At 36.0% G+C, this 26,465-nt stretch overlaps 1 protein-coding gene and 1 pseudogene across 1 annotated transcript; both read left to right on the top strand.

Annotated features, from left to right (window-relative positions):
* Positions 1 to 1,163: 1,163 nt before the first annotated feature.
* LOC147003785 (zinc finger protein 679-like) lies at positions 1,164 to 21,489 on the top strand. The gene is made up of 4 exons (XM_085839570.1): positions 1,164 to 1,178; positions 1,921 to 2,047; positions 2,509 to 2,606; positions 21,418 to 21,489. Exons 1-4 carry the CDS (start codon positions 1,164 to 1,166, stop codon positions 21,487 to 21,489), a joined length of 312 nt encoding a protein of 103 aa, XP_085695696.1.
* Positions 21,490 to 21,560: 71 nt separating this feature from the next.
* Positions 21,561 to 24,131, top strand: LOC115030330 (uncharacterized; annotated as a pseudogene).
* The last annotated feature ends 2,334 nt before the right edge of the window (positions 24,132 to 26,465 follow it).

The following is a 26,465-nucleotide window of genomic DNA, read 5'->3' on the forward strand; positions in this document are numbered from 1 at the left end:
TGTTTCTATCTACCTTAGAATGTCTCTATAACAAGCCCATACAATTTAAGAAATAGTCCTGTTTATCTCCCTTTTTTTGCAAGCCCATTGCACAGAATATGTCGATCTGCCTTTAATGTACCAAAAGTCTTCATAATGGTATGTACAATATATTTTTATTATAAAAAGATAATTGCAATATAGATTTATTAATTAAATGTACATCATAAAATTTGAAAATATCTTTGTAGACTAAGCGTTTATCTTGCATTTCTGAAAATTCTCCCATCCAGGTCATATAGCCATAAAGTGGGAAAATCATACCATGTAGAGCAAAAATATTGAAAAGAAGAAATGAATGAAAATTTCCAACAAAACCTTGAAGCACAATTTGAATTCATGGTAGTATTCTTGTAGAAAATGGGTGAATTTTGCAGCAGTACAAGTTATCTCCTTATGTTGTCCAGTATATTCTTTGTAGAAATTTAATCACATTGTTTGGTAAAGATGCTTTTAATATAACTGTATTTTCAGCCTCTTATCAGTAAAAAGTGCCAAGATGGAAGACGTTGTAGGAGAATGAATTTCAGCTGCTTTCAGTGACAGGTGAACGGACTAAAAGAGGTGCAGGTGTTTCATATATAGGCATAAATAAATAGCGTTCTTGATCATGAGTCCAAAAAAAGCAATGTCACTGTTAAAAGGACCTGTTTAGATAATATGATCCTAGGACATCCTTAAAAACCATGGAATTGTGGGAGTAAGATGGTAGAAGAAATATCTCTGTTAAGATCGTAGTGAAGCAGGCATTTATTGCCTTGATTTTCTTCACTCCAGGAAAGTCTTGCTTACCAGTATGAGAAATCTCTCCAGCTGGTGATACTTCTATACTTCTGGCCATTATCGAATAAATATGTGTCAATTCTGTTTTGATAGGTCATCTCAGGCAAATATATGGAAATTCTTACAAAAATCTTGTTTCTTCTGCCTGTAGAAGCTCCATTTTCCTTTCTATCTCCTCTGGCACAAGGCATGGTATGTGGCCAGTATTGATTTCTGCTTTCTACTCTTCAACTTTTGTAGAAATAGGGAGAGTCACTCCTTCTACCTGCATATGGTTCCTGGAAGGTGAAATTTTAATGTAAACCTTTGTGAGATATTCACTTCTGAATGAGAAAGGAAAGATGTCTTCTTCTAAGGTAAATGTATGCATGGGTTTTTAGAACTTTCAAACCTTCTCTATTCTAGCTCAAATTTACAGAACTATTTTTTTCATATGATTCTCTGTATTACTTCCTTAAAAGTTATGTCACTGGTGAGCTAAAAACAGATATTTCCTTTAACCAGTCTCCTTCATATTTTTCAATATGACTTGCATAAATGAAAACATAATGTGAAAATACGTAAATATTTCTAATAAAAAATGAGTTTATATGAGACTAAAGATGAATGTATATACTTGATTTCTACTGTGTGTTACTTGAGTCATTATTTGTCTGTGAAGAGAGGTGCATGTTTCTTGAATGTTTCATCTCAGGGCCTTTTTCAATAGCTCTCTGTCTTCCTTCTGCTGCAACCATTTAATAGATTTCTTCATGTCATGCTGACCCATTTATGATTTTATTTTTATTGATACTCCAGAAATATAATGTTGGTACTCCCCTGAAGCTTGCTGTAAATATCTCTGTTTCATGCTTGCTTTGGTGATCACCATTAGATCATTTAGAGGATTATGCAATGTGTCCTCAAAAAGGTAACGACCATCTTCATGAATTTTTCTTGACTATTGGAACTGTTCTGAGAAGTGATAACCTTTTTTATCTCAAAAATCATTTTTCAAATATGCATGTTCGTTATTGGTATCAAAAAAGTTCTATATTTAACTATCATTCCTTTGACTAATTGACAAAAAAAAGAGAATACTGTTAATTTTAATTTTAGGGTCTATTGACTTTCATGGATGTGGCTATAGAGTTCTCTAAGGAGGAGTGGGAATGTCTGGATTATGCTCAGAGAGCTTTGTACAGAGATGTCATGTTGGAGAATTACAATAGCCTGGTTTCTGTGGGTAAGAATATTTTTTTCTCCATAATTTCTACTTCATTTAGAGATATCTAAAATTCCTACTACTATTTGGGTCTGACATCCGTTAATTAGTCTTTCTCTTTTGCTTTATATGTATTTAATACTCTGATTTATAGTTAATATGTTATTTACCTTTATATTGCTTTTACGTTTAAAATGCTGTTTAGTAAATATTATACCCTTTTTGAAAAGGCAGCGTGTTGCTTTTATAAATGAATGTACTTTGACTCCTAAAGTTGGCTTTATTGAATGTTTTAAATGTACAATGAAATTCAGAATTTAAAAAGGCTTTGGTGTGTAGACTCTAAAACACTTTGGAAAGAAGTGAATATAAAATTTCATTCATTTATCTTTTATTCTCTCCATGTCACTTAAATATCATAGTTCTGTGCTAGTATGTGAGTATATACAATGGCATATTTTTGTGCTCATTTGAATGTACAGGTGTTGCTGTTTCAAAGTCAGAGGTAATCTTCTGTCTAGAACAAAACAAAGAAACATGGATTGCTGATAGAGAAGTTATGGAAGGAAAAAAAAAACAGGTAATTTGAAGGGAAATTTTATGTCATGTGATGAATATAAAACCAGGAGTAATCTAGACCTGACATATGGCTAGAAAAGCTCTGCAATAGAAATTGTTCCTAAGAATTTCTTTCAGAATAATGAATAAAAGAAACTGTATTAACATGGATACTATATGATCTCTCCCTCATTTTACCTGAATACTCATGTTTTGAAATATAATGTTTTAACGATTTTACAAAGTATCAGATTATATTCTAACTACTGTTATTTTTCTGTTACATGTGAATGATCAGTAATGATCATTTATATTTGAGTAGTTTATTGATTTATTCCATTTTTATTTGTGTTAGAGTATATATTTCCCCTTATTTTTCTCTTTTTCAGCTTCTGTCAGACCATCTCCACTCTCTGAACAAACTCAATATCATTTCTCTGACTTTTCTGTCTTTTTGTCTCTTTTTCTGCCTCTATCTTTTTCTCTCACTTTCTGTCTCTCTCTCTTTCTCTTTCTCTCAGATGAAAAAAAGTAGAAACCAAAAATGTATTTAATCATGGAGTCTGAATTGTTCTAGTAATATTTCTTGAATCGAACATGTGTCCATACATAGTATAAAATTTATTTTCCCTCTCTAAGAAATTGTGAACTTTGTATAATTTCTTCCTTTGGGTGACACATTCTAACTCTTTCTCCTTCTTAAAGCTAGGGTATTGTCTTTCTTGTACTGGTCTTGTGATTGCTGTCATATTCTCATTGAGCTTATGTGGACATTGTTCTGGTTGCATCAGAAAACATGCATTTTATTTAGCATCATTCATTAAATCTGGCCTTTAAAATCCTTTTGTGTCACCTTGTGTTTAGGTTCTTGATTCTTGGTAGGAGGTTATGTTAAAAAAATTATATAAGACTGCGTGCTCTGAAGTCCTTCTCTTTCTGTATATTTTTGATATTCATATCGTTTCTCCATTGAATTCTTAGTGATGTACATTTCTAGTAAAAAAGGTATAATTTTAAGAGTCATATTACTGCCAATTTTATTTGTAGTACTAAAAGTAGATTTTTGATGAATTTGAGAATTCCTCTTTCTCTGAAGTATTGACTTGGATGTTTCATGGAGATTGCATTTAAACTGTAGATTACTTTTGGTAAGATGGCTATTGTTACTAGGATAATCCTACCAATGAGCATGGGAGATCTGTCTATCATCTGAGGTCATCTTAGAATTCTTTCTTCAAACACTTCAACTTCTTATCATACATATATTTTACTTACTTTGTTTGGGTCACATCAACATATTTTATATCAGTTCTGGCAATTTTAAAGGTTTCATTTCCCTTATTTCTTTTGCAGCTCATTTATCCTTTGATCAGAAGAAGGCTACTCATTAGTTTGAGTTAATTTTATATCCAGCCACTTTGCTGAAGTTGTTTCTCTGATGTAGGAGTACTCTGCTGGAAATCTGGGAGTCAGTTATATATACTATCAAAAAACTCAGGATAGCTGAATTCATTGTTTTTAAAAACATTTATTTATTTATTTATTTATTTATTCATTCATTCATCCATTTATTTAATGAATTTTAGCACTGTGTTGCTGTCTTCATACACACCAGAAGAGGGCATCCGTTCCAATTACAGATGTCTGTGTGACACCATTTGATTGCTGGGAATTGAACTCAGGACATCTAGAAGATCAGTAAGTGCTCTTAAGCATTGGCCCATCTCTCCAGCTCCTGAAAAATCCATTATTAACAATAAATATCTTCTGTGGGAGTCACTTTCCCTGACCTCAATGTTTAGTTCAGAATACTAGTGATTAAAAACTGCATGGAGTTGGTACAGACAGTTAGATGAATGGAATTGAATTGAAGACACAGAAATGAAACCACACATCTATGTTTAATTGACTTGTAGAGAGAATTTACATGATATTTGACAGGGAACACAAACCCATTCAGTGGAAAAAAAGACAGCATTTTCAGCAAATGGTGCTGTTACCACTTGTAGTTGACATGTAGAAGAATACAAATTGATCCATTCTTATCTCTTTGTGCAAAGCTCAAGTCCAAGTGGATCAAGAACCTCCGCATAAAAATCAGATTGGAAGAATCAAATAGAAGAGAAAGTGGGAAAGAACCTTGAACACATTGGCACAAGGGGAAATTTCCTGAACAGAACAACACAGGCTCATGCTCTAAAGTGAACAATTGACAGAACTTTATAATATTGAAAAACTTAGGCAAAGGACATTATAAATAGGATAAAACAGCAAACCACTATTGAGAAAAGATCTTTACCAACTCTATATCTGATAGAGGGCTAATATCCAAAATTTCATGATAACTCAAGAAGTTAGTCTTTAGAGAACAAAATAAGACTGTTAAAAATGGGGTACAGAGCTAAATAAGAATTACCAAATGAGGGAAATCATATGGTTGAGAAGCACTTAAAGAAATGTTCAACATTCTTAGTCATCACAGATATACAAATCTAAAGGACCTTAGATTTCACCTCAGACCAAACATAATGGCTAAGATCCAAAACTCAGGAAGTAGAAGATGATGTCAAGGATGAGGAGAAATCAGAACACTTTTCCATTGCTGGTGGTACTGCAACCTTGTAAAACTACTATGGAGATCAACTTGACAGTTCCTCAGAGAACTGGAAATAGTTCTACTTGAAGACTAAACTATACCCCTACTAGGTATATACCCAAAATTTCCTCCAGCATATAAAAAGAAAACATGCTCCACCATATTTATTGCAGCCTAATTTGTAATAATCAGAATATAGAACCACCCTAGATATCCTTCAACATAATAATGAATACAGAAAAGTGGTACATTTTAACAACAGTGTACTACTCCACTAATAAATGAAAGGACTTCGTGAAATTCACAGGCAAATGGATGAAATAAGAAAGTATCATCCTGAGTAATATAACTCAGAAACAAAAGAACACTCATGTTCTATACTCAATGATACTTGGATATTAGCCCCAAAACACACACTAGCCACAATATGAGCCACAAACTGAATGGAGATTTAGAAGAAGGAAGACCAAAATGTAGATGCTTCAATCCTACAAAGAATGTGAGACAAAATTATCACAGGAGGTAGAGGGAAGGAGGAACGTGGGAGGGGAAGATGGGAGCAAGTTCAGGTATTAAAAGAAAGAAGAGAGAAATTCAGAGGTTCCGGATATTGAATAGAAACATGTAGCAATAAATAAAAAGGAACTGGTGGTAGCCACTAGAAAGTCCCAGATTCCAGGGAATGTAGAGGTTCCCAGGACACAAATGAGTGTAGCCAAAATAGTCAAGAAAGTGACCATATAGTCAGCAGAAACTATCTCCAGTAGATAGGCACAGCCTCAACTTGAGGGATGAGACTACCCACATATATAAAAATTTTAACTTAGAAATTTTCTGTCCAAAGGAAAGGCGGGGATAAAAATTGGTACAGAGACTGACTGAAAGGCCATATAGAGACCAACCTACTTATGTAACAATCCAGTCTGTATACAGCAATCTGCAACACTATTGGTGATGCCAAGAAGAGCTTGCTAAATGAATCCTGCTTTGGCTGTTCCCTGAGTGGTTCTACAAGCATTTGACAAACACACATGCAGATACACTGACCTGTGGACCCCAATGGATAAGCTAGGGGAAGTAATATGGGATTTAATGATATATTAACAGCAATATCAACTAGTTGGTTCTTTCAGAGCTCCTAGGGGAAAAATCATCAACCAAAGGGTATAAATATAGAGAGCCATTGTTCCAGATACGTATGTAGAAGAGGATCACCTTACCAGTCATCAATGGGAGGGAAGGTCCTTCTTCATGTGGAGGCTGGATTCTACAGCATAGGGGGATGTTATAGTGGTGTGGTTAAGTGGGTGAGTGGGTAGAGTAGCACCCTCATAGAGGTAAAATGTAGGGGGAAGATAGAAGATGGAATGGGGTGTTTGTGCAGGAGTACCTGGGAAGGAGGATAACATTTGAAATGTAAACAAATAAAAAGATTAATTAAAAAGAAAAAGAATAGTAGATTTTATTATAGGACCCAGGTCCTTTTGATCTCTTGTTCTTAGCCTCATAAGCAGTATCCCCTATGGGTTTTAAGTCACAAAGCCATAACGCTGCCACTTTAAAATTGGTAGGAAACTCCAAACCTGTTGGAACATTATAACCACGAATGGACATATATTCGAGTAAGATCTGCATTGGACCTAAAAAATTCTTTATCTTGGTGAGAGTAATAATTTTTTTTGTCTTCCTATAGTGTTGCAGTACCTGAAAATACTATGAATGTAATTAAGTAGGCATGAACCATAGGTGTGTGGGTCCATTTCTGGGTGTTCAATTCTATTCCATTTGTCTACCTGTCTTTTGCTATACAAGTACCATGCAGTTTTTATCTCAATTGCTCTGTAGTATAGCCCTAGGACAGGCATGGTGATTCCACCAGAGCTTCTTTTATCATTGAGAAGAGTTTTTGCTATCCTAGGTTTTTTGTTATTGCAGATGAATTTACAAACTCCCCTTTCTAATTCATTGAAGATTTGAGTTGGAATTTTGATGGGGATTGCATTGAATCTGTAGATGCTTTTGGTATGATAGACATTTTTACTATATTAATCCTGCCAATCCATGAGCACTGGAGACTTTTCCATCTACTGAGATCTTTGATTTCTTTCAACAGAGACTTGAAGTTCTTATCATATGGATGTTTCTCTTCCTTAGTTAGAATCACAGCAAGGTATTTTATATTATTTATGACTATTGTGAAGGTTGTTGTTTCCATAATTTCTTTCTCAGCCCGTTTATCCTTTGTGTAGAGAAAGGCCATTGATTTGTTTGGGTTAATTTTATGTCCAGGTACTGCACTGAAGCTGTTTATCAGGTTTAGGAGTTCTCTGGTGGAATTTTTAGGGTCACTTATATATACTATCATATCATCTGCAAATAGTGATATTGTGACTTCTTCCTTTCCAATTTGTATCCCCTTGATCTCCTTTTGTTGTCGTATTGCTCTGGCTAGGACTTCAAGTACTATATTGAATAGGTAGGGAGAAAGTGGACAGCCTTGTCTAGTCCCTGATTTAGTGGGATTGCTTCAACTTTCTCTCCATTTACTTTGATGTTGGCTACTGGCTTGCTGTATATCTCTTTTATTATGTTTAGGTATGGGCCTTCAGTTCCTGATCTTTCCAAGACATATGTCATGAATGGGTGTTGGATTTTTCAAATGCTTTCTCAGCATCTAACGAGATGATCATATGTTTTTATTTTCTTTTAGTTTTTATTTTTAATGGATTACATTGATGGATTTCCTTATATTAAACTATCCCTGCATCCCTGGCATGAAGCCTACTTGATCATGATGGATGATCATTTTGATGTGTTCTGGGATTTCATTTCTGAAAATTTTATTGAGTATTTTTGCATCAATATAACAGTTATTTGTCTGAAGTTCTCTTTCTTTTTGGGTCTTTGTGTGGTTCAGGTATCAGAGTAGTTGTTGCTTCATAGAATGAGTTCAGTAGAGTACCTCATATTCTATTTTTGAAGTCGTTTGAATTTTGGTTGGGAGACTATTAATGAATGCTTCTATTTTTTTAGGGGGATATGGGGCTGTTTAGATAATTAATTTGATGCGTTTTTAACTTTGTTACATTTTATTTGTCTAGAAAATTGTCCATTTCATCCATGTTTCCCTGTTTTGTTGAGCCTCTTTGTATAGCCTATTGTAGTAAGATCTGAGGATACTTCTGATTTCCTCAGGTTCTGTTGTTATGTCCCCCTTTTTAATTCTGATTTTGTTAATTAGGATACTTGCCCTGTGCCCTCTGGTTAGGTTTGCTAAGGGTTTATCTATCTTGTTGACTTTCAAAAAAAAAAAATAGCTGGTGGTTTGGTTGATTCTTTGTGCAGTTCTGTTTGTTTCCACTTGGTTGATCTCAGCCCTAAGTTTGATTATTTCCTGCTGTCTCCTCTTGGGTTAATTTGCTTCCTTTTGTTCTAGAGCTTTTAGGTGTGCTGTCAAGCTGCTAGTGTGTGCTCTCTCTAGTTTCTTTTTAGAGGCACCTAGAGCTATGAGTTTTCCTCTTAGAACTGCTTTCATTGTGTCCCATAAGTTTGGATATGCTGTGGCTTCATTTTCATTAAACTCTAAAAAGCCTTTATTTTCTTTCTTTATTTCTTCCTTGACCAAATTATCATTGAATAGAGTGAAGTTCAACTTCCAGGTAATGTTGGATTCCTGTTATTTATGTTTTTATTGAAGATCAGCTTTAATCCATGGTGACCTGATAAAATGCATGGGATAATTTCTATATTTTTTGTATCTGTTGAGATCTGTTTTGTGACCAATTATATGGTCAATTTTGGAGAAGGTAAGATGATGTGCTAAAAAGAAGGTACATCCTTTTAGGGTAAAATGTTCTGTAGATATCTGTTAAATCCATTTGTTTCATAACTTCTCTTAGTTTCACCCTGCCTCTGTTTAGTTTCTGTTACCAGTATCTGTCCATTGGTGAGAGTGGGGTGTTGAAGTCTCCCACTATTATTGTGGAAGTTGCAATGTGTGCTTTGAACTTTACTAAAGTTTCTTTAATGAATGTGCATGTCCTTGCATTTGGAGCATATGCGGAACTGAGAGTTCATCTTGGAAGATTTTACCTTGGATAAGTATGAATTCCCCTTCTTAATTTTTTGATAACTTTGGGTTGGAAGTCACTTTTATTTCATATTAGAATGGCTACTCCAGCCTTTTTCTTTGGAACTTTTGCTTGGAAAAATTTTTTCCAGCCTTTTACTCTGACGTGGTGTGGATGTGTTTTTGCCTGAGGTGGGTTTTCTGTATGCAGCAAAACCTTGGGCCTGATTATGCAGCCAGTCTCTTAGTCTATCTGTTTTTATTTTGGAATTGAGTTCATTTATGTTTGGGAGAGCATTAGAAATGTAATTGAGGAAAATACGTAATAAAAAAATATTACAAAAAAAAAGAGTTATTAAGGAAAAGTTACTTCCTGTAAATTTTGCTGTTAGAGTTGGGATAGTGTTCTTGTGGCCATCTTCTTTTAGGTTTGTTGAAGGGTTATTTTCTTGCTTTTTCTAGGGTGTCATTTCCATCCTTGTGTTGGAGTTTTCCCTTTATTATCGTTTGATGGCTGGATTTGTGGAAAGATATTATATGAATTTGCTTTTGTCATGGAACACTTTGGTTTTTCCATCTATGGTAACTGAGAATTATTCTTGGTAGAGAGGCCTGGGCTGGCATTTGTGTTCTCTTAGGGTCTGTATAACATTTGTCCAGGATCTTCTAGCTTTCATAGTCTCTTGTGTGAAGTCTTGTTTAATTCTGATAGGTCAGTATTTAAATGTTACTTGACCTTTTCTCCTTATTGCTTTTAATATTCTATCCTTATTTACTACATTTGTTGTTCGGATTAGTATGTGTCAGGAGGAATTTCTTTTCTGTTCCAGTCTATTTGGAGTTTTGTAGGCGGCTTTTATGTTCATGGGCAACTCTTTCTTTAGATTAGGGAAGCATTTTTTCTATAATTTTGTTGAAGATTTTTGCTGGTTCTTTTAAGTTGAAGATCTTCATTCTCATCTATACCTGTTATCTTTTGTTTTGGTCTTCTCATTGTGTCCTGGATTTCCTGGATGTTTTGAGTTAGGATCTTTTTTCATTTTTCATTTTCTTTGATTGTTATGTGCATGTTTTCTATGGAATCTTCTGGACCTGTGAGTCTTTCTTCCATCTCTTGTATTCTGTTGCTGATGCTCACATCTATGGTTCCTTATTTCTTTCCTAGGATATCTATCTCCATAGTTGTCTCCCTTTGTGATTCCTTTATTGTTTCTATTTGCATTTTTAGATCCTGAATGGGTATGTTCAATTCATTCACCTGTTTGTTAGTGTTTTCCTCTAACATTTTTTTTTTTTTGAGACAGAGTTTCTCTGTATAGCCCTGGCTGTCCTGGAACTCACTTTGTAGACCAGGCTGGCCTCCAACTCAGAAATCCACCTGACTCTGCCTCCCGAGTGCTGGGATTAAAGGCGTGTGCCACCATGCTCCGTTCCTCTAACATTTTAAGGATTTTTTTTTTTTTTGTTTCCTCTTTAAGGTCTTCTAGCTTTTTACCTGTGTCTTCTGTATTTCCTTCTAAAAGTCCTCCATCATCATCATAAGAAGTGACTTTAGATCCATTTGTTGCTTTTATGGTGTGACAGTGTATTCAGGACATGCTATTGTGGGAGAATTTGTTCCTGATGATGCCAAGTAACCTTGGTTTCTGTTGCTTCTGTTCTTATGCTTGCCTCCTTCCATCTGATTATCTCAAGTGCTTGCTGCACTCAATATATCTGATTGACTCCTGTTTTTCCTATATTACTAGCTGATTCAGAACTACTCAGAGTCCAGGTTTCTCTGTGATCCTGTTATTCTGGTCTCCTGTGAACCTGAGATTCTGGGTGTATCAGGGTTTTTGGCAGTCAAGCCAAGTCTGAGACCATGAGATCCTGGTGTAACCAAGCTCCTCTTATCCTGGGATCCTGGAATCCTAAGAATCTGTGCTTGTTACAGTGCCTGGAATTGGTGTCTCTTCTCAGGACCGTGGGTCTGTCTGGTGTGTGAAAAAACCAAGGTGTACCAGTAGCAATTAGAGGGAACCTGATAAGCTGGGCAGGCAGGGAAGACAGTAATCTTTGCTCCTGCTCTCACAGGCCCATCATGATTGGTCTGGAACAGATGATGTGTTCCACTAACTAGTGATATTAAAATCGGGAGGACAGTCTTCTGGGGACTGTGGGACCGTCTGCCAAGTTTGCACCCAAGGTGATATGGAGTTGCTGCTGCCAGGAGTCTTGTTATCTAATTTCTTGGGTTCTTTATATATTTGAGTATTAGTCACCTGTCACATGTTGGGGTCATGTGTTTCTTATCACAGTATATAGTCTGCCATTTCATCCTATAGATGGTATTGTTTGCCTTGCAATCACTTTTTAGTTTTAGGTGATCCCATTTAAATATCATTGATCTTGGAGCCTTTGCAATCACTGTTCTGATCAATATGTTGTCTCCTGTACCATTGCATTCAAATCTATTCCCCACTCTGTTGGATTGTATTTGATTGGGCTAAGGAGTAGCACTATCAGGAGAGGAGTTTTGGCCTTTTTGGGTGGGTATCTCACTGTGAGCATCAGTTTTAATACCCTATTCCTTGCTGCCTGGAAACCAGTTGTCCTCTACTGGACTGCAGAAAAAGATAGAGATCCCTCAGCAGTTCCTGTGCCATGCATTTCTGGATGCTCCCATACTCTCCCTTTGATGATAATGGATTGAACCTTTGTACTTGAGTTTGTATTCTAGCTTCTAAGCCTGATATGTTCTCTTACATTTCATGTGTTGTTGATGATGCTTATATCTAAAACTCCTGAACATTTTTCTAGATTTTGTCTTTCTAAGGTTGTCTCAGATTCTTCATTGTTCCTATTTTCCTTTTCATATCTTAACATTTTTATTAGTTTTATTTATCTATTGGAATGAATTGCCCTATACTACTTAGTATTAATTTTTCTTCTTTTTAAAGGCTTCTACTTGTTTAATTATATTTTCTATTATTTCTTTAAGTGAATCTCTGTAAATAAATTTTATTTATTTCTTTTTAAATGTCTTCCATCATCTTCATAATGTTAGACTCAAGGTTATTTTCTTGCTCATTAGGAATATGAGGATATACAATGTGTAGAGTTGTAGGAAAGCTATGTTATAGTAGTACCATTATTTCCCTCAATTTTGTTGTTACATTTTTTTCCAATCCTTGGGCCATCTGGAGGTCCTGGTCTTTCCAGTCCTGGTACTCACTGTTAGGTATCTGGTTTTGCAGGTTGAGGTGGTAGTTCCTGGTAGTCTAAGGCCTCTGAGATTTCTTATAGATACTGTTTTTCCTGGGTGGCAGCAACCTTCCAGGGTTGCAGACAGAGACTGTAGTCACAGATAGGTTCATTCTTCTTGTTGTCCAAGGTGTTGGCAGGCTTCTAGGAAGGCAGCAAGAGCATGTGTTTCCTGATGTCTACACATATCTGGGATTGCAGGAAGAGATATTGGCTGGAAGATGCAGCACAGAGTAGATAGGGCAGACCTCATGGCAGCTGTGTTTTCCAGAGAATCCAGTAGGGAGAAGATTGGTAATCTTACCTGTTTGAGCAGGATGGAAACAGCCTCCAGGGATGTAGACAGACATTTAATCCATGGAATGGAGTGCAGATCTAGGATTCTGAAATTATAATTTAAAAATTGTGTAACTGTTCAAATGTCTGGTCAAGAATTTCATATTAATTTAAAATAAAGTTTTACATAGTAATATGTTTGGAAAATTGATTTTCTATGCATCTAGCCCTTTATCATGTTGCACAACAATTAGATATTTTAAGAATACGTGTCTCAGTGAATATTCCTTAACATACAACAAAATTTTGAAATTCTCTATTCTTATGTGCCTGATATGCTTTCTCTGCTATACTTAAAATTTTAACCATTTTAGATCATATCCTATTTTTAATTTGCTTTTTTTTTTTTCTAATTCACTTTATATGTGAATTACTGCTTCACTCCTGGTCACCCATTCCACAATCCTTCCCCCATCCCCTATCCAATTCTATTTGAAGAGGTAGGGTTCCCATGGGTATAACTCCAAGATGGCACTTCAATTCCCTACCAGACTAAGTGCTTCCTCTCCCACTGAGTCCAGACCAGATAGCCCAGATAGCCAAACATATACCATGCACACATAACAGCTTTTTAGATAGCCCACATTCCAGTTTCCAGGACTCACCTGAAGGTCGAGATGCACACCTGCTACATATATCTCTAGGTTCAGTTCATGCATGACATTTGGTTGGTGTTTCCAATTCTTAAAGATCCATAGGTCCTAGTTATTTGACTCTGTTGCTCTTCCTGTGGAGTTTTTATCCCCTTTGGGACCCACAATACGTTTTCCTTTTCTTCTATAAGAGTCCCCAAGAACCATCCACTGTTTGTCCAAGGATATCTGTGTCTGTCTGAGTCAAGTGCTGGATGAAGCCTTTCAGAAGACAACAAACTCCTGTCTGCAAGCATAACAGGGTATCATTAATAAAGTCATGGATTGGTGCTTGCACATGGGAAAGGTCTCAATTTCATCCAGTTACTAGTTGGATATTCCCTTAGTTTCTGCTCCATCCCCAATACTTGTGTTTTTTTTTGTAGACAGGATAAATTTAGATTTGAAAAACTTCTGTGTAGGTTGGTATCTCTAACACTCTATTTACATTTATGCCTGAATACAGGAGGTCACCCCTTCAGGATCCATATCTCTAATATAGCCACTCACAACTAAGATCACCCCAAACGATTCATTGATTCTTCCCTTATCTCTGGTATCTATCTCATCCTGAAGATATCCCCCATCACCGACCACCATCAATTGCAGATTTCTATTTATTTTCATAAGCATCAGTCCTTTTATCATGTTCTTCTTTATGCCTGATCCTGAAACCCACATTCCCCTCCCTAACACACAGAATCTCCTAGTTCCCTTTATCCATCTGGATTTTATGCTATTTAATTCTCCTTTCTAAGTGAAATTCAGGCTTCCTTGTTTGGACATTTCTTCATTTGAATGATCTTTTGGTCTTAAGAGTGTAATATGGTACATTTTTATGCCATATATATATATATATATATATATATATATATATATATATATATATATGAGTATTGTTTGGAGGCCGGGTTGTCTCAAACAGGCTGATAGTCTCAAGTTATATGGATTTGACTGAAAATTATTGAGGTCTTTGTTTTTCACATCTGAACAGTGTTCCTTTGTATAGAATTACCATATTTTCTTTATCCATTATTCAGATGAGGTTTCCATCTTGGTTCTTTACAGTTTGTAGCTTTTACAAATAAAACTCCTATGAGTGCTACTGAGGAGATATCTTTATGGAATGTTGGAACATTTCAGATTTTATAATATATTTTTCCACGTTTTCTTATAAATATTTTCTCTGATTTTAAATCCATTGTTTAATGTTATATTATAATTGAGTCCTAAAGGATGTATTATAGTTCCTCATTTTTGTTATTTTGTCATTGGATAGATGGTTTTTACTATATTGAAGATTCAGTTTCACAGAAGGAAAAAGTTTTATTATTTGGTTCTAACACTTTTGTTTCAAGATATAATGTTATTTTTATTTTTTTATTTTTATTTTTAATATTTTTTATTACATATTTTCCTCAATTACATTTCCAATGCTATCCCAAAAGTCCCCCATACCGCCCCCCACTTCCCTACCCACCCATTCTCATTCTTTTGGCCCTGGCATTCCCCTATATTGGGGCATATAAAGTTTGCAAGTCCAATGGGCCTCTCTTTCCAGTGATGGCTGACTAGGCCATCTTTCGATACATATGCAGCTAGAGACAAGAGCTCCGGGGTACTGGTTAGTTCATCATGTTGTTCCAACTATAGGGTTGCAGATCCCTTTAGCTCCTTGGGTACTTTCTCTAGCTTCTCCATTGGGAGCCCTGTGATACATCCAATAGCTGACTGTGAGCATCCACTCCTGTGTTTGCTAGGCCCTGGCATAGTCTCATAAGAGACAGCTATATTTGGGTCCTTTCAGCAAAATCTTGCTAGTGTATGCAATGGTGTCAGCGTTTCGAAGCTGATTATAGGATGGATCCCTGGATACGGCAGTCTCTAGATGGTCCATCCTTTCATCACAGCTCCAAACTTTGTCTGTGTAACACCTTCCATGGGTGTTTTGTTCCCAATTCTAAGAAGGGGCATATTGTCCACATTTTGGTCTTCATTCTTCTTGAGTTTCATGCGTTTAGCAAATTGTATCTTATATCTTGGGTACCTAAGTTTTGGGCTAATATCCACTTATCAGTGAATACATATTGTGTGAGTTCCTTTGTGATTGTGTTACCTCACTCAAGATGATGCCCTCCAGGTCGATCCGTTTGGCTAGGAATTTCATAAATTCATTCTTTTTAATATCTCCATTGTGTAAATGTACCATAATTTCTGTATCCATTCCTCTGTTGAGGGACATCTGGGTTCTTTCCAGCTTCTGGCTATTATAAATAGGGCTGCTATGAACATAGTGGAGCATGTGTCCTTCTTATCGGTTGGGACATCTTCTGGATATATGCCCAGGAGAGGTATTGCTGGATCCTCCGGTAGTACTATGTCCAATTTTCTGAGGAACCGCCAGACTGATTTCCAGAGTGGTTGTACAAGCTTGCAATCCCACCAACAATGGAGGAGTGTTCCTCTTTCTCCACATCCTCACCAGCATCTGCTGTCACCTGAATTTTTGATCTTAGCCATTCTGACTGGTGTGAGGTGGAATCTCAGGGTTGTTTTGATTTGCATTTCCCTGATGATTAAGGATGTTGGACATATTTTCAGGTGCTTCTCTGCCATTCGGTATTCCTCAGGTGAGAATTCTTTGTTCAGTTCTGAGCCCCATTTTTTAATGGGGTTATTTGACTTTCTGGAGTCCACCTTCTTGAGTTCTTTATATATATTGGATATTAGTCCCTTATCTGATTTAGGATAGGAAAAGATTCTTTCCCAATCTGTTGGTGGTTTTTTTGTCTTATTGATGGTGTCTTTTGACTTGCAGAAGCTTTGCAGTTTCATGAGGTCCCACTTGTCAATTCTCAATCTTACAACACAAGCCATTGCTGTTCTATTCAAGAATTTTTCCCCTCTGCCCATATCTTCAATGCTTTTCCCCACTTTCTCCTCTATAAGTTTCAGTGTCTCTGGTTTTTTGTGAAGTTCCTTGATCCACTTAGACTTGACCTTAGTACAAGGAGATAGGAATGGATCGATTCCCATTCTTCTACATGATAACAACCAGTTGTGCCAGCACCATTTGTTGAAAATGCTGTCTTTCTTCCACTGGATAGTTTTAGCCCCCTTGTCGAAGATCAAGTGACCTTAGGTGTGTGGGTTCATATCTGGGTCTTCAATTCTATTCCATTGATCTAATTGTCTGTCACTATACCAGTACCACACCGTTTTTTATCACAATTGCTCTGTAGTAAAGCTTTAGGTCTGGCATGGTGATTCCACCAGAGGTTCTTTTATCCTTGAGAAGAGTTTTTGCTATCCTAGGTTTTTTGTTATTCCAGATGAATTTGCACATTACACTTTCTAATTCATTGAAGAATTGAGTTGGAATTTTGATGGGGATTTCATTGAATCTGTAGATTGATTTTGGCAAGATAGCCATTTTTACAATGTTGATCCTGCCAATCCATGAGCATGGGAGATCTTTCCATCTTCTGAGATCTTCTATAATTTCTTTCTTCAGAGACTTGAAGTTTTTATTATACAGATCTTTCACTTCCTTATTTAGAGTCACGCCAAGATATTTTATATTATTTGTGACTATTGAGAAGGTTGTTGTTTCCCTAATTTCTTTCTCAGCCTGTTTATTCTTTGTGTAGAGAAAGGTCATTTATTTGTTTGAGTTAATTTTATATCCAGCTACTTCACCGAAGCTGTTTATCAGGTTTAGGAGTTCTCTGGTGGAATTTTTAGGGTCACTTATATATACTATCATATCATCTGCAAAATGTGATATTTTGACTTCATCTTTTCCAATTTGTATCCCTTTGATCTCCTTTTGTTGTCGAATTGCTCTGGCTAGGACTTCAAGTACAATGTTGAATAGGTATGGAGAAAGTGGACAGCCTTGTCTAGTCCCTGATTTTAGAGGGATTGCTTCAAGCTTCTCACCATTTACTTTGATGGTGGCTACTGGTTTGCTGTAGATTGCTTTTATCATGTTGAGGTATGGGCCTTGAATTCCTGATCTTTTCAAGACTTTTATCATGAATGGGTGTTGGATCTTGTCAAATGCTTTTTCCGCATCTAACGAGATGACCATGTGGTTTTTGTCTTTGAGTTTGTTTATATACTGGATTACGTTGATGGATTTCCATATATTGAACCATCCCTGCATCCCTGGGATGAAACCTACTTGGTCAGGATGGATGATTGTTTTGATGTGTTCTTGGATTCGGTTAGCAAGAACTTTATTGAGGATTTTTGCATCAATATTCATAAGGGATATTGGTCTGAAGTTTTCTATCTTTGTTGGGTCTATTTGTGGTTTAGGTATCAGAGTAATTGTGGCTTCATAGAATGAGTTGGGTAGAGTACCTTCTGTTTCTATTTTAGGAATAGTTTGTGAAGAACTGGGATTAGATCTTCTTTGAAGGTCTGATAGAACTCTGCACTAAACCCATCTGGTCCTGGGCTTTTTTTAGTTGGGAGACTATTAATGACTGCTTCTATTTCTTTGGAGGATATAGGGCTGTTTAGATCATTAACCTGATCTTGATTCAACTTTGGTACCTGGTATCTGTCTAGGAACTTCTCCATTTCATCCAGGTTCTCCAGTTTTGTTGAGTATAGCCTTTGGTAGAAGGATCTGATGGTGTTTTGGATGTCTTCAGGATCTGTTGTTTTGTCTCCTTTTTCATTTCTGATTTTGTTAATTAGGATGCTTTCCCTGTGCCCTCTAGTGAGTCTGGCTAAGGGTTTATCTATCTTGTTGATTTTCTTAAAGAGCCATCTCCTTGATTGGTTGATTCTTTGAATAGTTCTTCTTGTTTCCACTTGGTTGATTTTGCCCCTGAGTTTGATTATTTCCTGCCGTCTACTCCTCTTGGGTGAATTTGCTTCCTTTTGTTCTAGTGCTTTTAGGTATGTTGTCAAACTGCTAATGTGTGCTCTCTCTAGTTTCCTTTTGGAGGCACTCAGAGCTATGAGTTTTCCTCTTAGAAATGCTTTCATTGCATCCCATAAGTTTGGGTATGTTGTGGCTTCATTTTCATTGAACTCTAAAAAGTCCTTAATTTCTTTCTTTATTCCTTCCTTGACCAAGGTATCATTGAGAAGAGTGTTGTTCAGTTTCCACATGAAGGTTGGCTTTCTATTATTTATTTTGTTATTGAAGATCAGCCTTAGTCCATGGTGATCTGATAGGATGCATGGGACAAGTTCAATATTTTTGTATCTGTTGAGGCCTGTTTTGTGACCAATTACGTGGTCAATTTTCTAGAAGGTATCATGAGGTGCTGAGAAGAAGGTATTTCCTTTTGTTTTAGGGTAAAATGTTCTGTAGATATCTGCCAGATCCATTTGATTCATAACTTCTGTTAGTTTCACTGTGTCCCTGTTTAGTTTCTGTTTCCATGATCTGTCCATTGGTGAAAGTGGTGTGTTGAAGTCTCCCACTATTATTGTATGAGGTGCCATGTGTGCTTTGAGATTTACTAAAGTTTCTTTAATGAATGTGGCTGCCTTTGTACTTGGAGCATAGATATTCAGGATTGGTAGTTCCTCTTGGAGGATTTTACCTTTGAAGAGTATGAAGTGCCCCTCCCTGTATTTTTTGATGACTTTGGGTTGGAAGTCAATCTTATCAGATATTAGAATGGCTACTCCAGCTTGTTTCTTCATACCATTTGCTTGGAAAATCGTTTTCCAGCCTTTCATTCTGAGGTAGTGTCTATCTTTTTCTCTGAGATGTGTTTCCTGTAAGCAGCAAAATGTTGGGTCTTGTTTGTGTAGCCAGTTTGTTAGTCTATGTCTTTTTATCGGGGAGTTGAGTCCATTGATATTAAGAGATATTAAGGAAAAGTAATTGTTGTTTCCTGATATTTTTGTTGTTAAAGTTGGCATTCTGTTCTTGTGGCTGTCTTCTTTTAGGTTTGTTGAGGGATTACCTTCTTGTTGTTTCTAGGGCGTGGTTCCTGTCCTTGTATTGGTTTTTTTCTGTTATTATCCTTTGAAGGGCTGGATTCGTGGAGAGATAATGTGTGAATTTGGTTTTGTCATGGAATACTTTGGTTTCTCCATCTATGTTAATTGAGAGTTTGGCTGGGTATAGTAGCCTGGGCTGGAATTTGTGTTCTTTTAGTGTCTGTATAACATCTGTCCAGGATCTTCTGGCTTTCATAGTCTCTGGTGAAAAATCTGGTGTAATTCTGATAGGCTTGCCTTTTTATGTTACTTGGCCTTTTTCTCTTACTGCTTTTAGTATTCTATCTTTATTTAGTGCATTTGTTGTTCTGATTATTATGTGTCGGGAGGTATTTCTTTTCTGGTCCAGCCTATTTGGAGTTCTGTAGGCTTCTTGTATGTTCATGGGCATCTCTTTCTTTAGATTTGGGAAATTTTCTTCTATAATTTTGTTGAATATGTTTGCTGGTCCTTTGAGTTGAAAAATCTTTATTCTCATCCTCTCCTATTATCCGTAGGTTTGGTCTTCTCATTGTGTCCTGTATTTCCTGGATGTTTTGAGTTAGGATCTTTTTGCATTTTCCATTTTCCTTGATTGTTGTGCAGATGTTCTCTATGGAATCTTCTGCACCTGAGATTCTCTCTTCCATCTCTTGTATTCTGTTGCTGATGCTCGCATCTATGGTTCCAGATTTCTTTCCTAGGGCTTCTATCTCCAGTGTTGCCTCATTTTGGGTTTTCTTTATTGTGTCTACTTCCCTTTTTAGGTCTAGTATGATTTTGTTCATTTCCATCATCTGATTGGTTGTGTTTTCCTGTTTTTCTTTAAGGACTTGTAACTCTTTAGCCATGTTCTCCTGTAGTTCTTTAAGTGAGTTATTAAAGTCCTTCTTGATGTCCTCTACCATCATCATGAGATATGCTTTTAAATTGTGGTCTAGCTTTTCAGGTGTGTTGGGGTGCCCTGGACTGGGCGAAGTGGGAGTGCTGGGTTCTGATGATGGTGAGTGGTCTTGGTTTCTGTTAGTAAGATTCTTACGTTTACCTCTCGCCATCTGGTAATCTCTGGAGTTGTTATAGTTGTCTCTGTTCAGAGGTTGTTCTTCTGGTGATTCTGAGTACCGTCTGTCAGCAGACCTGGGAGACAGGCTCTCTCCTCTGAGTTTCAGTGGTTAGAGCACTCTCTGCTGACAAGCTTTCCTGTTAAAGGGAAGGTGTACAGATATCTGGTGTTTGGACCTCCTTCTGGCCGAAGAAGAAGGCTGAAAACAGGACCTTTCCCAGATGCTGTGTTGCTTTGGCAGGTCACAGAAGCTGTCAGCTTCTGTGGTGCACACTCTCACCTGTGCAGACTAAATTCCTAAGTTCGGTGGAGTTCTGGATCCAAGATGTGCTCCCTACTCCTGAGGCAGAGGGCTCCTGTGCAGGGCAGACCACTGTCTTCCAGCTGGGAGGGTGCCTGATGTCTGCGGCCCCAAAATGGTGCTGCCTCAGCAGCTCTGTGGCTCCTGCCTGTCCCAGAAGCTGTCTGCCTCTGTGGTCCTCACTCTCACCTGTGTAGACTAAGTTCGGCGGAGTCCTGGAGCCAAGATGGCGCTCCCTGCATGGCGGACCACTGTCCTCAGGCTGGGAGGGTTCCGGATGTCTGCGGCCCCAAAAGGGTGCTGCCTCAGCGGCTCTGTGGCTCCCGCCTGTCCCAGAAGCTGTCTGCCTCTGTGGTCCTCACTCTCACCTGTGCAGACTAAGTTTGGCCAAGATATAATGTTATAACGGATACTTAATTATGACATTCATAATATTATAAAATACTTATCATGTTTCATGATATATAGTCTATTTTCCATTATGTTTTGAAATTGTTTATTTCTATGAAAATTGCTGCATTTCAGTACTGAATTTGTACGATGCTCACAATGGTGCTGTTTCATACACTATGTATGTATATTGTTTTCACCTAACACCAAAATGTCATATATTTATTTGTTTTTAATATTTTCAGGTCTGTTATGTGATTATACCAAGAAGCTACTCCCCAAAGGACATACACAGGATTGCTTCCAGAACAAAATAACACGAAGATTTGTATGTAGTACCCTTTCAGATCTATATCGAAACAAGTTCTGGGAATATAGATGTGATAGTATGGAGTATGAACTATATGATTATGTAAAGGATCAATTGGAAAAGCACATCTTTTTCATTTCTGACAATTATCAAGAAACCGTAACTTCCCCTGAAAGAAGTCAGCATTGGTCACTCTCATTTTCACAACTGGAGGATTCTCAAGGAAATAATTCACAAGATTTGAAACACAACACTATTTTTCACGGAAATACACAAGCATTACAAAGTGACATTTGGAAGAATAAATTGTGTTTCCTGATGTATATATTACAGAATATGAGAGTAAAGAGTGCTTCAGTGCTCTATGAACAAATGAGATTGTGGAGCCATGAAAAAGGTACTGAAGGTCATCAAGGGGAAGGATACTCCTCTCAAAACGTATGGCATTTCCCACAGCAAAACCTACTCAGTGACGAGTTATATGATGTAGATCAACATAAGAAAGAATCTATGAATGCAATGAATCATGGAAGATATAATGTGGGAGGTAATTTTAAAAGCTCTAACACAATAATTCATACTAAAATAGGCTATGTTAAGAATCCTTTACTAATGTATTACAAAAACAATCAATATATGGAGATATTATATCATGATAATGCCATATTAGAAGATTCTATTTGTAAAACAAATCCAAGTGAAAATCAGATAAGCAGCTTTATTCCAGAATATCATTATAGCAAGCATAGGAAAATGACTTTCTCTAATCACTGCTCCCAGTCTTCTTTGCAACAGCATACCATACAGAAACATTGTATAAATGAAAATACGAATGCTATTTTAAGTGAATCTTCAATTCATAGCTGTTATACCAGACCATGGATAAATGGAGAGTCCAAGAGATACCTGTATGAAATATATAGGGAAGCCTCAAATGAACCTTTAAGCTTTGAGAGGGCACAGAAAGCAAATAAATGTAATAAGTATGGGAAATCATTTATTCAGTCCTCAAATCATCAAGCATAAGATAGAACTCCTACCCAAGAGACACCTTACAAATGTAATGAATGTGGAATATTCTTTACCTGCTCCTCAAGACTTAAAGTTTACCATGAAAACTGTACAGGAGAAAGACTTCATAAATTTAGTAACTGTAGAAAATCATTTTCACAGTCCTCAAAATTTCAAGTTCACTACAGAATTGACTCAGTAGAGAAACCTTACAAATGTAACAAATGTGGGAAATTTTTTACACAGAACTCAGGCCTTAAAGTTCACTACAGAATCCATACAGGAGAGAAGCCTTACAAATGTAATAAATGTGGGAAATCTTTTACACAGCACTCAGACCTTAAAGTTCACTACAGAATCCATACAGGAGAGAAGCCTTACAAATGTAATGAATGTGGGAAATCTTTACACAGAACTCAAAACTTCAAGTTCACTACAGAATCCATACAGGAGAGAAACCTTACAAATGTAATGAATGTGGGAAATCTTTTACACAGAACTCAGAGCTTAAAGTTCACTACAGAATTCATACAGGAGAGAAGCCTTACAAATGTAATGAATGTGGGAAATCTTTTACATGGAACAAAGTGCTTAAAGTTCACTACAGAATCCATACAGGAGAGAAACCTTACAAATGTAATGAATGTGGGAAATCTTTTACAATATCCTCAAAACTTAGTTCACTACAGAATCCACACAGGAGAAAAACCTTATAAATGCAATGAATGTGGGAAATCTTTTACACGGAACTCAGTCCTTAAAGTTCACTACAGAATCCACACTGGAGAGAAACCTTACAAATGTAATGAATGTGGGAAATCTTTTACACAGAATTCAGAACTTAAAGTTCACAACAGAACCCATACAGGAGAGAAGCCTTACAAATGTTCTGAATGTGGCAAATCTTTTACACAGAACAAAGTGCTTAAAGGTCACTACAGAATTCATACAGGAGAGAAACCTTGCAAATGTAATGAATGTGGGAAATCTTTTGTACAGTACTCAGAGTTTAAATATCACTCCAGAATCCATACAGGAGAGAAGCCTTACAAATGTTCTGAATGTGGCAAATCTTTTACAAGGTACACATACTTTAAAGTTCACTATAGAATCCATACAGGAGAAAAACCTTACAAATGTAATGAATGTGGGAAATCTTTTGTACAGTACTCAGAGTTTAAATATCACTCCAGAATCCATACAGGAGAGAAGCCTTACAAATGTTCTGAATGTGGCAAATCTTTTACAAGGTACACATACTTTAAAGTTCACTATAGAATCCATACAGGAGAAAAACCTTACAAATGTAATGAGTGTGACAAATCTTTTACACAATCCTCTACACTTCAAGTTCACTATAGAATCCATACAAGAGAGAAGCTGTAGAAATATAATGAAAGTGGCAAATCCTTTACACAACACTCAGATCATAAAGCTCACCACAGAATCCATACTGGAGAGTAATCTTACAAATGAAATGAAGGTGGCATATCATTCACTAACTCTCCAAGTCTTTATGTTCTCTACAGAATCCGCACAAGAGATAAACCTTACAAACGTGGACTGTGTTGCAATCTTTTAACTGATCCTCCAGTTTCCATTTTCATCAAAGAACCCATACTGGAAACAACCTTGTAAGTTTAGTGACTGTAGTAAATACTTTTCCCTGTCCTCAAATCTTCAGTACCACCACAGAATACAAAATAGAGGCAACTTTACTAATGTAAGGAGAGTGGAAATCCTTGACGTGGAAATAGTGCCTTCAAAGACAACCCAGCATGCATCCTGGAGAGAAACATTACAAATATATAGGACATGGCAAATATTTTATCCCAACCTCAAAGCTTGGACTCCATAGATCCATGCATGGAGATAATAGAAAATTATTGTCCTAACATTCATAAGGAAACGTTATTTAAAATGAGAAAATTATTGTCAGAATTTATTGTTGAAACCCTATTATCAGAGAATTCTCATACTGAAACCCTATATTGATAATATTCTAAAACATTTTTGCCCAAAATTCAACTTATATTAAATACTTATTTCAAAAATAAAATATGAAAAATTCTTTCACCTTCCATTAATTATCTGACATCATTAATAATTGTATAGAATTCATTTTTAAATCATTAAACAGTATTCTAAAGTGTAAGGATTTTAACCAGAATAATAGTCATAACTATGCTAATACAATCATGTTGCATATGTTTATAGTTTAGTATAGGACATATTAGTATTTATGAGATATATTCTCTTTGAAGATTATTGTGTTCTTAGACTTTGAACTTTTTAAATAGTAATTTTTAATCTCTAATCCCTCATTGTTACAATTATCAATAAATACCTTAGAATTGTCTATTACTATTGCCTTGGTGAGTTTAGTGTTCATTTTATGCTGGGCTGATTTCATTCATATCTTCCAATTCCTGATTCATAATGCAAACAGAAATATGTTACAAAAAATAAATTTGATTGCTTATGACAAATTCTAAGACAATGGTTTTGAAGAGAGTATGTGTTGAGCAGAAAAAACCATGAGGTTTCCTGAGTATGTATGTGTGTGTTTTATGCATAAAATCACCTGAATTACAAGGAACATAGTTTCTGTTCCAGGGCAAAATTCTAAGTGGACCCAATGGGTGGGGAAGAGATTGAAGCTTTAAGATTAAAAATCCTCCTCTGGTCAAAATGTTGATGGTCATACTTCATTCTTCATATTGTCCACAATAGAATTCTCACTCTTAATTTTTTTTTCAAATCACAGGAGGTTGCAAAATAGGAAAAGAAAAAGGCCCTCTTTTATTTACTGTAAATGCCAATATATTTAGTACTTGAATCTCTGTTTGCCACCCTGGATTTCAAGCAAACAGTACAAGGATATTTATGGCATTTACATTACAGTGTGTGTGTGTGTGTGTGTGTGTGTGTGTGTGTGTGTGTGTGAATAGAGCAGTGATTATCAGGGCAGAGCAAGCATCTACGGAGTAGAATAGTGAGTCCTTTGTACATATACCAATGAGAGGTACACATCTGTGTCATGTGTTACTTTCTGAGAATTCGTCACATAGATTTCCAGAGTTGATTTTCTAGTTTTCAATCTTGCAAATTGAATGTATTTTCCCATTTCCCTGCAGCATTTTTAATCAATTTGTTTTCGTTATATTTGATTTTATGACTGAAGCAGTGTGACTTCTTAAAGTCAATGGAGATTTGAGGGCTATTTTTGAATGGGTCATTTTTTTTTCCTTTTCATTTATGTTTTTTTTTTATATATTCCAGGCATTTATTCCTCTGTCAAGCACAGAGCTGACAAAGATCCTCTCTTAGTCTATAGAATTTCTTCTACACTCTGTTTTTCTTTGCCTATGCTGAAGACATTTACTATTATAAATTTCAACTTGTCAATTATTAGCCTTAATTATTGTGAAAAGGATAGTTCTATTCATAGGGTAATTTAAGGAGATAGATACTAGATGACAAATTATAGATGATATATAGATATATAATAAATACATTTATATAGAGAGAGCTTCTTAGGTAAGTGTATATACATTTATACATATAATACATATCTAAATATGTACTTCCATATATATATATATATAAAACATATGAGTATATTTACTACAAAGAATACAGTTCTCAAGAACTAAGATCAACAATTGACAACTGTGTATTTAACCATGCATATAACCATATACACAATCTATTTACCTATCTACCTCTCTGTTTATGTATACATATCTATTTCATCATATAACAAATGGATAAACTTCTATGAATTTATATCTATATACCATTTACCTGTAGATATATTTGTGTAGACAAAGATATAAATGATGTTCTTAATATAGATGGTATAGATATTAATTTATTTGTAGATATAATATAGGGCATAGTGTATCATTTATTCCAACTATTTCTGTGTTCTGGTTTCAGATTTTTGTGTTTAATTCCATTTCATAGTCT

The sequence above is a fragment of the Mus caroli genome, unplaced genomic scaffold, assembly GCF_978045245.1.
Source record: "Mus caroli unplaced genomic scaffold, Mus_caroli_1 scaffold_7, whole genome shotgun sequence".
In the NCBI taxonomy this organism is placed as follows: Eukaryota; Metazoa; Chordata; class Mammalia; order Rodentia; family Muridae; genus Mus; species Mus caroli.